General features: G+C 35.3%; 2 protein-coding genes across 14 annotated transcripts in view; one reads left to right on the forward strand and one right to left on the reverse strand.

Annotated features, from left to right (window-relative positions):
• The window catches only part of ACVR2A (activin A receptor type 2A), an 82,118-nt gene extending 78,974 nt beyond the window's left edge, over window positions 1-3,144 (forward strand). For both annotated transcript variants that reach the window (XM_045479736.1, XM_045479735.1), the window contains 2 exons: window positions 1,241-1,371; window positions 2,270-3,144. In XM_045479736.1, coding sequence (XP_045335692.1) covers window positions 1,241-1,371; window positions 2,270-2,464 — 326 coding nt within the window. In that variant the 3' untranslated portion in view covers window positions 2,465-3,144. The remainder of the gene's footprint in view (window positions 1-1,240; window positions 1,372-2,269) is intronic.
• Window positions 3,145-8,891: 5,747 nt separating this feature from the next.
• Window positions 8,892-12,947, reverse strand: part of ORC4 (origin recognition complex subunit 4) — an 82,502-nt gene continuing 78,446 nt past the window's right edge. For all 12 annotated transcript variants that reach the window (XM_045479749.1, XM_045479740.1, XM_045479738.1 and 9 more), the window contains 4 exons: window positions 12,549-12,657; window positions 11,744-11,839; window positions 11,591-11,658; window positions 8,892-9,342 (listed from right to left, as the gene is read on the reverse strand). In XM_045479749.1, coding sequence (XP_045335705.1) covers window positions 9,154-9,342; window positions 11,591-11,658; window positions 11,744-11,839; window positions 12,549-12,657 — 462 coding nt within the window. In that variant the 3' untranslated portion in view covers window positions 8,892-9,153. The remainder of the gene's footprint in view (window positions 9,343-11,590; window positions 11,659-11,743; window positions 11,840-12,548; window positions 12,658-12,947) is intronic.

Raw genomic sequence — 12,947 nt, forward strand, 5'->3', positions numbered from 1 at the left:
CCTGGTAAAGTTCATGTTCTGACTCAGTAGGTCTGGGCTGGAGCCTGCTATTTACATTTCTTACAAGCTACTAGTTGGTGCCAGTCCTGCTGACCTGTGGACTGTAGCAGGAGCGGAATAGACCCTCTAGAATGCCAATACTCTGAGGCATTGGAAGCGCTCAAGCAGACACGGGCCATCCAGGCATTGAGGGAGGAGTCTTCCATATAGACAGGGTGGAGTTAGATGTTAGATGGCCTTCTTCTCTCCAGGAGTCTCTCTCCAGGAGTATCTGTTACAAGGCTTAGGTCTATATAGGAAATTGCTCTTCAGTGACTGGTTTCCTTCAAGGGCAGGTCAGTAGTACAGTGATTGAAAGCACAGACTTTGGAGTCATGCAGAGATGACTCCATCAAATGGTGGATTCAAATTCCAGCTCCACCACTGAATGCTCTTGTGTAAATCATGAACTTTTCCGAGCTTCTTTCCTATCTGTAAAATAGAGGTAATGCTCCCTTCACTGCATAGAGGTAAAATGTAAGTAAATGACATATGTGAAGTTCCTATTTAGGATAAGTGCTTATAAGATTATTAATTCGTAACTGCATTTTCCTAGTTGAGTATGCCTAAAAGGAACCGTTTATTTTGTTGAATAAATCATCTGTGAAGGCACATTCTGAAGACTGGTTGGGAACCCTATTTGGAGAGTATGTTTGTGATTTTTTAAAAACTATTCTTGGCAGCTCTTTCGAGGGCAAAGAGGTGTGACTCTCAGGTACATAGTTGTGCAGGCAGAGTGTGGGGCGGGCGGGGGGAAGGGGCGGTTAGGGTGTGTCACAGAGTAAAGATTGTTACAAGACATTGCCCCAAATTGTCAGAAATGGAAGTGCCACTGTTTACCCATCTGATTTGAATTGTAAGAAGTACCTTAAAGGGACATTATAACCTTGATTTGCAAATATTGATGGGGAAGTTCCCTTTGTCCTATATACATATGGAGATTGGCATTCCTCATTCGGTAGATAAGAAAGCTCCTTTACGGAATCCTTAGCAGGTTTACATGCCAAATCACGGAGTTTTTGATTTCTCCTAAATTAGCATTTGGGTCAAACTGTGGCAGTAGTTGAGTCTGTTTCTCTCCTGTCATTATAGCATGTTAACAGTTGGGAAAAGGTGATACAGAGTATGTTTCAGAAAATTTGTTCCAGTTTGGAAGTCAGGAAGATTTGAATTAAAATGACTTTTTTTCTTTACATTTCAGGACCTGTAGATGAATACATGTTGCCATTTGAGGAGGAAATTGGCCAGCATCCATCTCTTGAAGATATGCAGGAAGTTGTTGTGCATAAAAAAAAGAGGCCTGTTTTAAGAGATTATTGGCAGAAACATGCTGTAAGTTATACAGTAGCTTTTCATTTGAAATTCCAGTAAAATGCTTTTCAGAGAATGATTTCTATCTCTGCACACTTTTCTTCTGGGAGGATTTTCTGGGGAGGTTATATTCATACAGGATATTCTATCTAGAGTTCTGGAAACAAGAGAATTTTAGAGCTATGAGGGAAGACGGTAAAGTCATAGAGCCTAAGGCGGCTCTCATTGCTGTGGTCCTACGAGTTTGTATCCTATTTGGAAAGCTTCCCAGGGGGAAGGAGTACCTGACACTGAGCTTGTGGATACTGGGGTAACCTTGATGATCACCACCTAATGCTAGATTTAAAAGGGAAGCCGTTTTCTGCTCTCCATGTTTTGATTTGGGATTGGGATATATTCAGGTTAAGAATGCTCTAAAACTAGAGACTTAGGTAGGTGCAGAATGGAACAGTATTGCCCTCGTTATTTTGGTCCAAATATAACTGGAAACGTCGATAAAATCAGGTAGAGTATCTCGAGGATGCTTTTCTAATATTTTTTTCTATTTACCTACAAGACAGAAATGCTGATATTAAGAAAACAACAAAAATTGGTTTAAAAAAATACACCTTAGTTTTGAATCCAGTTCAAGGGTTAGCATCAAATTGACCTGGTTTATAAGCAATGGATAGGGATTTTTTGAATTAAAAATACCTAATTACCTGCTGTGATAGTCTCCATTGTTAAGAAGTTTGATTTTTTTAATGCTTTTCTTCTGTTTCCTGCATATAATAGATATTCATAAGTGGATGTTGACAAATAATATCAAACTTGGCTAATCTTGAACTTTCTTTGACTCACAAAAATAGCAATTTCTTTTTGGAAATATTACTGTTTCCTATTAGAAAACAAATTTTGTGTGTATGTTTTTCCTTTTTAGGGAATGGCAATGCTCTGTGAAACGATAGAAGAATGTTGGGATCACGATGCAGAAGCCAGGTTATCAGCTGGATGTGTAGGTGAAAGAATTACTCAGATGCAAAGACTTACAAATATCATTACTACAGAGGACATTGTAACAGTGGTCACGATGGTGACAAATGTTGACTTTCCTCCCAAAGAATCTAGTCTATGATGGTTGCACCATGTGTACACACTGAGAAACAGGACTCTGAACTGGAGCTGCTAAGCTAACGAAACTGCTTACAGTTTATTTTCTGTGAGAAATGCGTAGGATGTCTCCCGGACGTGTCAAGATGACCCTCATTTGAAAATGTGGCTCTGGGAGACTTACAGCATTGCCTGCAGCAGAGACGTGAAGGACGTGAGACTAAGAAAAGTTGCAGACTCTAAAGAAACTTTTGAAAAAGTGTACATGAAGAACATGGCCCTCTCCAAATCAAGGATCTTTTGGACCTGGCTAATCAAGTGTTTGAAAACTGACATTGGATTTCTTAATGTCTGTCAGAAGACACTAATTCCTTAAATGAACTACTGCTATTTTTTTTTTTTTTAAATCAAAAACTTTTCATTTCAGATTTTAAAAAGGGTAACTTGTTTTTATTGCATTTGCTGTTGTGTTTCTATAAATGACTATTGTAATGCCAATATGACACAGCTTGTGAATGTTTAGTGTGCTGCTGTTCTGTGTACATAAACAAAGTCATCAAAGTGGGGTACAGTAAAGAGGCTTCCAAGCATTACTTTAACCTCCCTCAACAAGGTATACCTCAGTTCCACGGTTGCTAAATTATAAAAATTGAAAACACTAACAAAATTTGAATAATAAATTGATCCATGTTTTCTAACAAGGTATTACAAATTCACTGTGTTATTTAAGAAAAAAAGGTAAGCTATGCTTAGTGCCAACACTAAGTGGCCATTTGTAAAGCAGTGTTTTAGCTTTTCTTGTGCTAGCTTGTAATTTAAGGAAAAAAAAGTGCTGTTTTTTGAAATGAAAAAATGATGTCATTTCCCCCTTCTTCCCATGTTTTAAAGCTTCATCTTCTATCCAGTTCCCAAATTATTGCATACTTACCTATTTTTTTTTTTTTTTTTTTAAGGTGTGCTGTGTTTGGGGAATATTTGAAAATTTAAAGCATGATTTAAATTTTTTAAAGTGAGCTGTGACACTGGAAAGCTCTTCATTTTTATTCTTTTAAAATAGATTTTTTTCCTATTTATATATGTAAAATTGTAGTGTATTCTTTTCACCAAACAGTGTGTGGGACATTCTTTATCACTGTTTAAGGATCACCTCAGGAAGTGTCATTACCCAGAATTCCTCACTCTCTGCTTTGAGACTTGTAACTTTATCACTATATTTCTGCTTGGTGCCATCTTGTCAGAGTAATATTTGATGTCTGTGATACATGAAGAATTATCCTAGGATAGAGGTTTTAAATTTTAAGCACAGATTTCAGATGTTACTGCTTTAAAAAAAAAAAAAAATCAGGGATAACAAGTTAAACTTACAAACTTAAAATATGCAATGACATTTAGAGGTAACCGATGTTGATATAGGTAATATAACCTAGCCTCTTCCCATAAATTGCTTTCACAACTATGATATTTAGAATAGTTTCCTTGATAAGAAAATGGAACTGATGGTAGGTAGGTGCCAAAGTGCTTTTCAAAACACTATTACATTAGAATATAATTGGATTCTTCCTCAAATTTATACAGGCCAAAGTAAAACATTAATTTCCTGAATTTCTAGATTACTGACCAACAAATAGCCAGTATTATGCTATGTACTTTTGTCAGGTCATTTAAAAATCCATACATTAATTTTATACAAGAATTTTTTACATGTCACTATCAGGAGCTCACTGTGAATGTATTATCTTCAAATGGCTATTTAACCACACAGTACACTACGTTTTACATATAATGTGCACTTAATCTCTGGGAATAATATATTATTTATAGATAATGCCTAGGTCAACAGACTCTAAGCAGGGAGGGAAAGAAGAGTAATAGCATTGTTGTCTGTGTGCCACACACCATACAGAATTTTGTGCTCTTGGGTCACATATATACCCAAGTTTTCATTGTATTCCTAAGAATTCCCATTTCAATGTTGAGTTTCACCTCTTTATTTCAAAAAGTACTTGACATCTCAATTTCTTGATTTCGTTTTACTTCCACTTTGAAACTTACCAAGATGGGAAAATGACAATGTTCATAACATGGAAAACTGTCAATCTCCTGAAGACCAATTTCTACCTGTTCTAAACATTTAATTCTATTTTTAAGAGTAAAAAAAAAAAAAAAATCAAATCAAAACAAAAACAATATTATGATGAATGTTTGGCTTATGTGAGCACTTGAGATAAATTTTATAAGATCAGTTATTTTCTCTTCATGTTAGAAAACATTTTTAGAAATCCTGGGTATTATACTTAACTCTAGCTAACCAACTTTAAAACTTGTATCCTTTTGAAAACTATATTAATAGAAAAACACTTTTTATAAGCAGTAAAATAAGAATGTTCCAGTGACTACCTGTCCTGATACCTAGTCTTGTTAAAACTTTCTTTTGCAGGGCATTTTCATGTTAGGTTTACAGTCAGCGCAGAGTGGGCAAGCTTACAAAAGGTTTGAGCTAGGGATACTGAAAAATAGATCCAAGAATGAGAAAAACGATGACTTCTTTGTTTTGGGGTGAACTGAGACCCCAATATTTTTTTCCTCATGTGTATGGTGCTCTTTATGATTCGTCTTGTATTTTGCCTTTCTGATACCCATCAGAACTGCTGCTCTTCCACTCTTTAACCTTGCCCAAATCTCCGCGTAAGGAATGCTTTATGATCAACTGCCATAGGACTGATGGATTAACCAGTGTTTGGCTTTATTCGAAGTCTATGCCCTGCACAGCTCTTGTATGTATTTTAGATGCTAGGAAGTTTTTAGCATGTGAAGTGTGACTCTCGTTTGAATGTTTATTACAGGTACCTTGTGAATTCCAGAACAGAGACTGTGCCTCACAATTGTTGGTCCCATGAACTTGCACTATCTTTCATGGTGATGTTTTAAAAATACAATCAGGAAAACAAAACAAAAGGAGTTTGGAATTTCAAGTAGAATCATCTGTTATCAAATTTAAAAAGAACCTCTTCTTCCTCCTTTTCCTCAACCCTAAGTAACAGCTACATTTAAGTAAAATGCAAGTGGGTAGGGGAAAAAACCTTGGCCAGATGATAGTTTAAGTGGAATTAAACTGATTACTATTTTAGAAAAAATGCTTCTCCACAAATATTTTCCAGTTTCTCTTTTTTACCTTTTTAAAAAATTACTTTTTAGAAACATTTGGTATAATGTGCATAAAATTATTTACTGATTTATGGGCAAAATGATACAAGTAGCATCTTGATTGAACATCATTTACCTCAGATATTCAACCAGCAGTACATTTTTTATGCAGTCTCAATCCATATCCTATTTGTTACCTCTCAAAATATTGGTAAGCAATTATTTTAGCTTTACTCTGTATTTCTTGTCAGTGTTTTGGGCACAGGTTGTTGTACTACTGTCAAATTGTACTTGCTATTTTTTTCTGCAAGTATTTAACAAAAAGCTAAAAAAAAAAAAAAAAGCCCCATAAAACCCCACCTTGGATAAGTGATTGTTAAATATTGTACAAATAAAATGTATGCTATCCCCATTCCATCCCCGAGTTAAATAAAAAAAAAAAAAATGAATATCGTATTATTTGCTTATGCAGTTTTCCTTTTGCTATACATTCTTTTTGTTTTGTTTTTGAGAGAGACAGAGTGCTCGCGGGGGAGGGGCAGAGAGAGAAGGAGATACAGAATCTGAAGCAGCTCCAGATACTGAGCTATATCAGCAGAGCCCAACGGGGGGGCTCGAACTCACAAGCTGTGAGATCATGACCTGAGCTGAAGTCAGATGCTTAACCGACTGAGCCACCCAGGCGCCCCTACATTATTCTTAAAGAGGGGAAAAGTAGCTCTGTAATATGGTGAGGCTCACATCTTGAGATATGCAAGAATGGAGATAGTGGTGAAAGAAGGCAAGTTTATCAAGGGTGGCATTTCCCTCCTTTATTGTCTAAGCAGACTGCATTCCCATGAAAGTTTGTATGTTGGTCCTGCCAGTTTTAGGAAACCAGAGGCTAGCTCGCATTGGTTATACAGAAACAGAAAAATGTGGCTTAGGAAATAATCATCAAAGATATAAACTACACTTCCTAAGGGTATATCTATTCTACTGAATGAAAGAATTCTGGCATTTTCACTTAGGGTAATCAATCAGTAAGAGTAATTGTCAAGCTAGCTTTGACATTTTTGTTACCAAGGCTTTTGTTTATCCTGTGGCTTTCAAAGGAAAGGGGAATAGAAACCACCAAATTGTAGCACTGAGTGTCACAGTTCACTCCAATGAGTTCTCAGTATTTTTGACGGTAAAGGTGAAGGAAAGGACATTTAAGTAATGGTGGTTTGAAACAACCTGCACTGCCTTCTAAACCAAATGAAAATGCAAACTATGGTGGAATATGCACTGAATCTCTACCGAAAGATTGAAATTATTTTCCACGGCGTATTCTCCCAAACTGATTCAAAAGTTGATAGATGGTATATACTCAACATACACAGCATTATGATATACTAAGTTTGGACCAACAGGTTTTAATTCCTCAGAGCCACTCACAAGCATGTGCGCGTGAACTGGAGAGGTGTTTTGTTTTGAATAAGATCCTGTTTCGGACAGGGTACTGGAGGGATCACACTGAGGCCTCTAAAACTCTTCCCCACCTGTTTTCCAATCTGATGACCCATGGAGCTCATGTATTTTTGTGCTGTTAAAAGGCTACATGACTCTAGTACGTGAAGAAAATATCCTTAAGCCTTATTTGTTAATATTCTTAAAAATTTTTCACTACAGCTTTTCAGATTTTTTTATTGATGATGTTTTAAGCAATTTAAGAGATGGACCTTAATGTTTTTCCCAGTACATCTTAGCTTCTTTGTATTAGGGAATACAGAAAGGGGAACATCAACACTCCTCCTCTCAATGCCTTTCTAACGTAGGCATATGTTTTATTTGTATGACCTTTGCTAACATTTTTTTTTTCTAATTTGCTTTTAAGAACTGTTTCACTGAGAATGATGTATAATATATGCGTTATATATATAAATATATAATCTGTATACCTGGATGTTGATGGAGCTTCTGTAGGTCTTATGTATCCAGGAAGGCAGATGAGAGCTTCCAGCCTTTTAGTGGCATGTTAAAAAAGCTAGTAATTTGCAATCTTCAAGTTCTTTAGGTGCTTTCTTTCACAATGAGTGCCTTTAAGGCAGATAATACTTCCCTAAAATAGTTCAGAAATTTTTCTTAAAGGGAAAACTTAAGCTCAAGTGAAAAATCCTTGCTTCTAGTTAATAGTGATGCTACCATGCTAAGTATTTTGGCAAAATATCTCCTAAAAATCTGTAGATTATTGCATAGAACCAGTATGCAAGCCTTACCTTTACTGAGACACTGCTGAAAAGTAAATGACAGTGATCTGAAGACTGAGAAGGCAGGGAAGGACCAGCTATGTCTGCAAAAAAATAGGTTGAACTGAAGAGCTACTTTTACGCACAGAAATCTTACATTCCATTCTTCATCTGCTATTTCTTAAAAACCAGATAAGTCATTTCTTACAGCATACTTTAAAAAATATGTGCCAAAACTTGTTAATGCATTTTAGCTCTTGATGGCAGGGCTTTGGTGTCAGTCAAACCTGAGTTGAATTCCAGGATCTGTCCATCATTCTCTACCTCTGTGATTCTGAACACTGCCACTACCATGTTTTCTTAACAGAACCGGAATATCATAGGGCGTTTGGTATTTTAAAAGGTTTATGAACTACACAAGCATATGGACTGTCTACTGTAAACCTTCCATGAAAACAATAGGCAATTAAATATTCTTGAATAAAGGAAGTCACTAACTTACTAAATTTCATTTTAAACATATATCTGTATTAATTCCTGGACTCCTGAATTTATGAGGTAAGCATTTTCCACATTCGCTTTAGGGATTTTTGATACAAATATATTTACCTGATAGTGCCAAGCACTTCCCATTAATTGTGAGAATGTTTTTCCAGGCATTTCCTAAAGTCCCTATTAAAAAGACACATTCTAAATTCTGATCCTTTGGGCCTAAGACAGGTGCAAGAATATGCCTGGTAAAAAACATTCTACAAGGCATTCTATAAATGATGTAAGTACCACTTTTGAGAAGCCTGGAAGAAAATGTTCAAACTTTTCTCTTTTCTCTTCCATGTGAACCATCTTCTGGCCAAACTGGTCAGTATCCTGAGCTAGAAAACCTGGGTCTGGGACAGAAACCAAAAATTCCATGGACAGAGAAAAACAATGCAGCACTTCCCATTGGATAAAAAGATTACTCATCATTACACCACAACTCTTACCATTGTTTCTTTACTGCTTTAGGGTTTGTAAAAAACACTTGGCTGCTGGGTTGGAACGAACTATTCAAATATATATGCCACATAAATACTTGACAAGTGTTAAATAAGCATATGGTTCATTTCCTAAAACAGTCACATTTATTTCTTTGAACTCTTACAATATAATCTAAACCACTGGAATTATAAATCATGTAACTGTTCATGATTCAAAGGCAAGACACAGCCAAGACCTACATGTATAACAGTCTCCCATAAATACAAAAATACAGTTTTATAAATATAAAAAAATGTAATAACATATCTTGTTAAAGGACAATAGCTTTTAGTTCCTTAGAGAAGTATGCCTGAAACTCCATAAGTGAAGCCACTGGTTATGTTCATAACCAGCTTAGTGAGGATGTTGCCCACTGCCTAACATCTGTAGGACAGTTGGGGTATTTCTGCAAAGCATTCATAATTTGAGTATTATCCAAAAGTAGTTTCATCAGCTGGTACTCTCTCTGTGTATTTACTGAAGTTCTTTCCATGGGCCTTATTAATTCTAATTGTTGTAAGTGTTCAAAAGCCTGAAAGATGAAAGAAACAGTGTAAGTTGAATAGAGGAAGCAAAATAACAACATTAATCCAGTAAACAATTAGGTTTGTGGTCAGTTGTAGAACAGAGCACCAGGAAACAAAACTTAACAGAAATCAGTAGGGTTCAAAACAACTCTCATCAACCTCATAAAAACTCCATGTATCAGGTGAAGCAGAGTCAAATATACAGTTCTGTCCCTGCACTGTTGAATGTGAACAGGGCAAATTCTAATTCACTCTGCACAATATGGTTTTTCTTCCAAACCTCATTCGATATCTAACACCTAATAGTACTTAAGATAAAGGAAGGGCTTTTAGTTCTCTCTAAAAACCCAACATCTGATGCCATAACCTGTAAAAAAGTCCCTTTCTTCCACCTTTCCCTCTAATAGTGTTGTCTACTGTTTCATCTCACCTCTAACATTCATGTATTATGTCTTTTCTCACCCTGATTATTGTTTTAGGTATTTTATTAGTGTATGAAGAAAAAGAAACCATTAATGACTACTAACCATTAAATACTGACACATTGAAAAAGATTCTGGAACTTTCTATTCTATTGTAAAAAAATATCAAATATATACTTTATGTATCATAAGAATTCTTCCAATGAAAAGAAAAATAGACACCAGTCATTTCTGAAAATGAGAAAATATCGGCTGCAGGTATTATTGGGGCTGAATAAAATTGAGAGCTAAAATATTTCTAGGCAGCAAATATTTTATTTAAAATGTAGAAACAAGCAGCTACAAAACTGCTCATAAGAATTTAAATGTTCATGTAACCTTTTCTACTCACATAAAACTATAACACAAACATGGACATTAGAAAGGGGGGAAAACCAACCTCCGGTAGGCTAAACACACTTTTTCTGTTGTTTTGAAGAAATGGCAATGCTCTGTCATCACATTTTTTAGCTGGTAGAAGAAATAAAATTCTGACCACTAAGAATGATAAAAGACTTACGGGTCCACTGCTTTTAAAAAAACAAACAAACAAGGGGTGCCCGGGTGGCTCAGTCAGTTAAGCGTCCAACTTGGGCTCAGGTCATGATCTCAGTTTGTGGGTTCAAGCCCCGTGTAGGGCTCTGTGCTGACAGCTCAGAGCCTGGGTCTCCCTCCCTCCCTCCCTCTCTCTCTCTCTCTCTTCCTCCTCCCTCACCCACGATCTCTCTCAAAAATAAATAAATGTTAAAAAAAAAAAAAAAATATATATATATATATATGTACTCACACACACACACACACACACACACACACACATATATTTAAAAAAAAGAGAAAAAAAAATGCTTTTTCGCAGAAAGTCCTTTAGAGCTGCGTTGTCCAGTAAGGTAACCACACAGGGCTACTGTTATTTGTGGAACTTGGTTTTGAGTTTTTTTTTAATTAAATCATTTAATTAAGTTTAATTTAAAATTTGATAGTCAAGTTGATTAGAAAATTTTAAGTTTGGAACAATTTCAGAATATAAATCTACTTCAGCTACAAATTTTAAGCAATCTAAAGAGCAAGTATTTCCAATGCATATTTAGTGAATTAAGATGTGTTTTAAGTGTAAACACACATGAAATTTTTAAAATGTAATACCTAAGAGTTTATTTATAATCTTCTACACTGATAATAGGTTAAAATATTTTCATATATTAGGTTAAATAAAATTTATAATTAAAATTAATTTCACCTTTTTAACATTTTTGTTGCTACTAGAAAATCCAAAATTACACTGTGAGTCATGTATTTCTGGTGGACAATGGAATGCTCTAATAAAGTTCCTCAAGTTTTAAAACTTACTCCAACTCCTAATAACACTTTGTATGTCCTCACTATCCCATGAAATTTTGTCCTTTAGTTTCTTAATGGCTAATATCTGCATTTTTGTCTTTCTACTGCTAAGATTACAAATCCGACCCTTGGATTGTAAAGGGACAGAGTTTTATTGATGCATTTGATAAACTGCAATATATAGTTCTTTGCAAGATGCAGTGCTAGAAACAGACAGTAGAGGGCAGTATATTCCCACAAACTGGGAAACCATTGGCTGCTTTCTTCAGAATTCAAACATTTCATTTTGAGATCATTTTGGCCTGTTATGAAAAAAAAAAAAAAAAAAAAAAGATCATATGGCAAATACCTAATGTTTCCAAATTAATAAGAGAGTAACTATGACATATACAATCAAATGATACAAAAATATACCTGACAGCAGAAAAATAACTATGAACTTCTTAAATCTTACCTTCATGACAACAGGTTTCTCAAAATTATAAACAGAATGGGCCTTCCTTTGAACAAACTTCTGAAACTCTGTACAGAAAGCAACAACAACATTAACACCTTCAAATAAGCAGTGAAGTAGAGTCAGAAAAAAACTACCAACATCTCATCTCACCATTATAGACCATTTGAAAATTAAAGGGCTCCTCTTCATAGATGTCATTTAAATGTTTCATTGCTATTATAAGACAGATTTCCAAGACTGACAGACCTATAGTAAAAGGGAAACAAATTATGAGTTGTAGTTTTCTCACTGATCCAGAAGATTGAAATAACTGTCCTCTCAACAGAATGATAAAGTGAAAGACATTGTTTTGAGGGGTGGCAGGAGGTCAAGACCTCTCCGATGTTCAAATGTGTTTCAGTCACAATGACTTATACAATCCTAAGCAAGCTACTCACCCTTCCTGGGCTTAGCTTTCATATAAGCAAACTATGGATCTTCTTAAACTTATAGAGATGAGAGACAATATCATCAAGCACTTATCATATAGCCCATAGTAAACATAAACTGAAATGGCAATTATTATGTTTTAAATCACACAGCTTCCTTGAATATTGAGAGAAGTCCTAAACTCTTGGAAATTATATCTAAAAGTTTCTTTTTTTTTCTAGACAGAAGAAAATTCATTAGATTCTTAAAAGGGATAGTGAATCCAAACTGGCTAAGAGCCAACTCTCTTTACTAGTACTCGATGCAATGTGAATCCTGCAATACAGTGTTAGCTGGACTTTCAATGTAGCAAGGGAGGCGCATCAAGTTTCCTTCACTTTAAATGGGAGTGATAATACCTTTTGCAGGGCTGAGTTAAAGGCTGTATGAATATGTAAGTAGTCTGTATCATACCCAATGTCAAGCATAATTTTGAAAAAATTCCATTATATAAACTTATAAAAAAAAAATCAAGCAAGTTTCTCACCATGTACGATATTTGCTTTAGAGTCCATGCTACAGAACTGGTGGGCCTCCATCATATCTGCTGCAGTCATAAACGGGTGTGATGTTGTTACGCGATTTAAAGCAAGCATCTAGGAAAATGTGGATCAGAAAAACATTTACATCTAGGAAAATGTGGATCAGAAAAAAATATCTGGAGATATTACTGAACAAAATTTCTTAATCTGGAGTCTATTCTGAGAGTTAGTATTAATTGCTTGGGAAAGGTATTCTCATGCTTAGCTCTATTAAAATACAGTATTTCAGTACCAATGTCATGTAAGTCTATAAGAGCATAAAAAAAAGTTCTTGTTGCTCTCTATACCTCTTCCCATTTGCATATCTTATTTACCATTCCTCAAAAGAGAAGCATTTAAAAAGG

Source organism: Leopardus geoffroyi, chromosome C1 (assembly GCF_018350155.1).
Source record: "Leopardus geoffroyi isolate Oge1 chromosome C1, O.geoffroyi_Oge1_pat1.0, whole genome shotgun sequence".
NCBI classification, from domain to species: Eukaryota; Metazoa; Chordata; class Mammalia; order Carnivora; family Felidae; genus Leopardus; species Leopardus geoffroyi.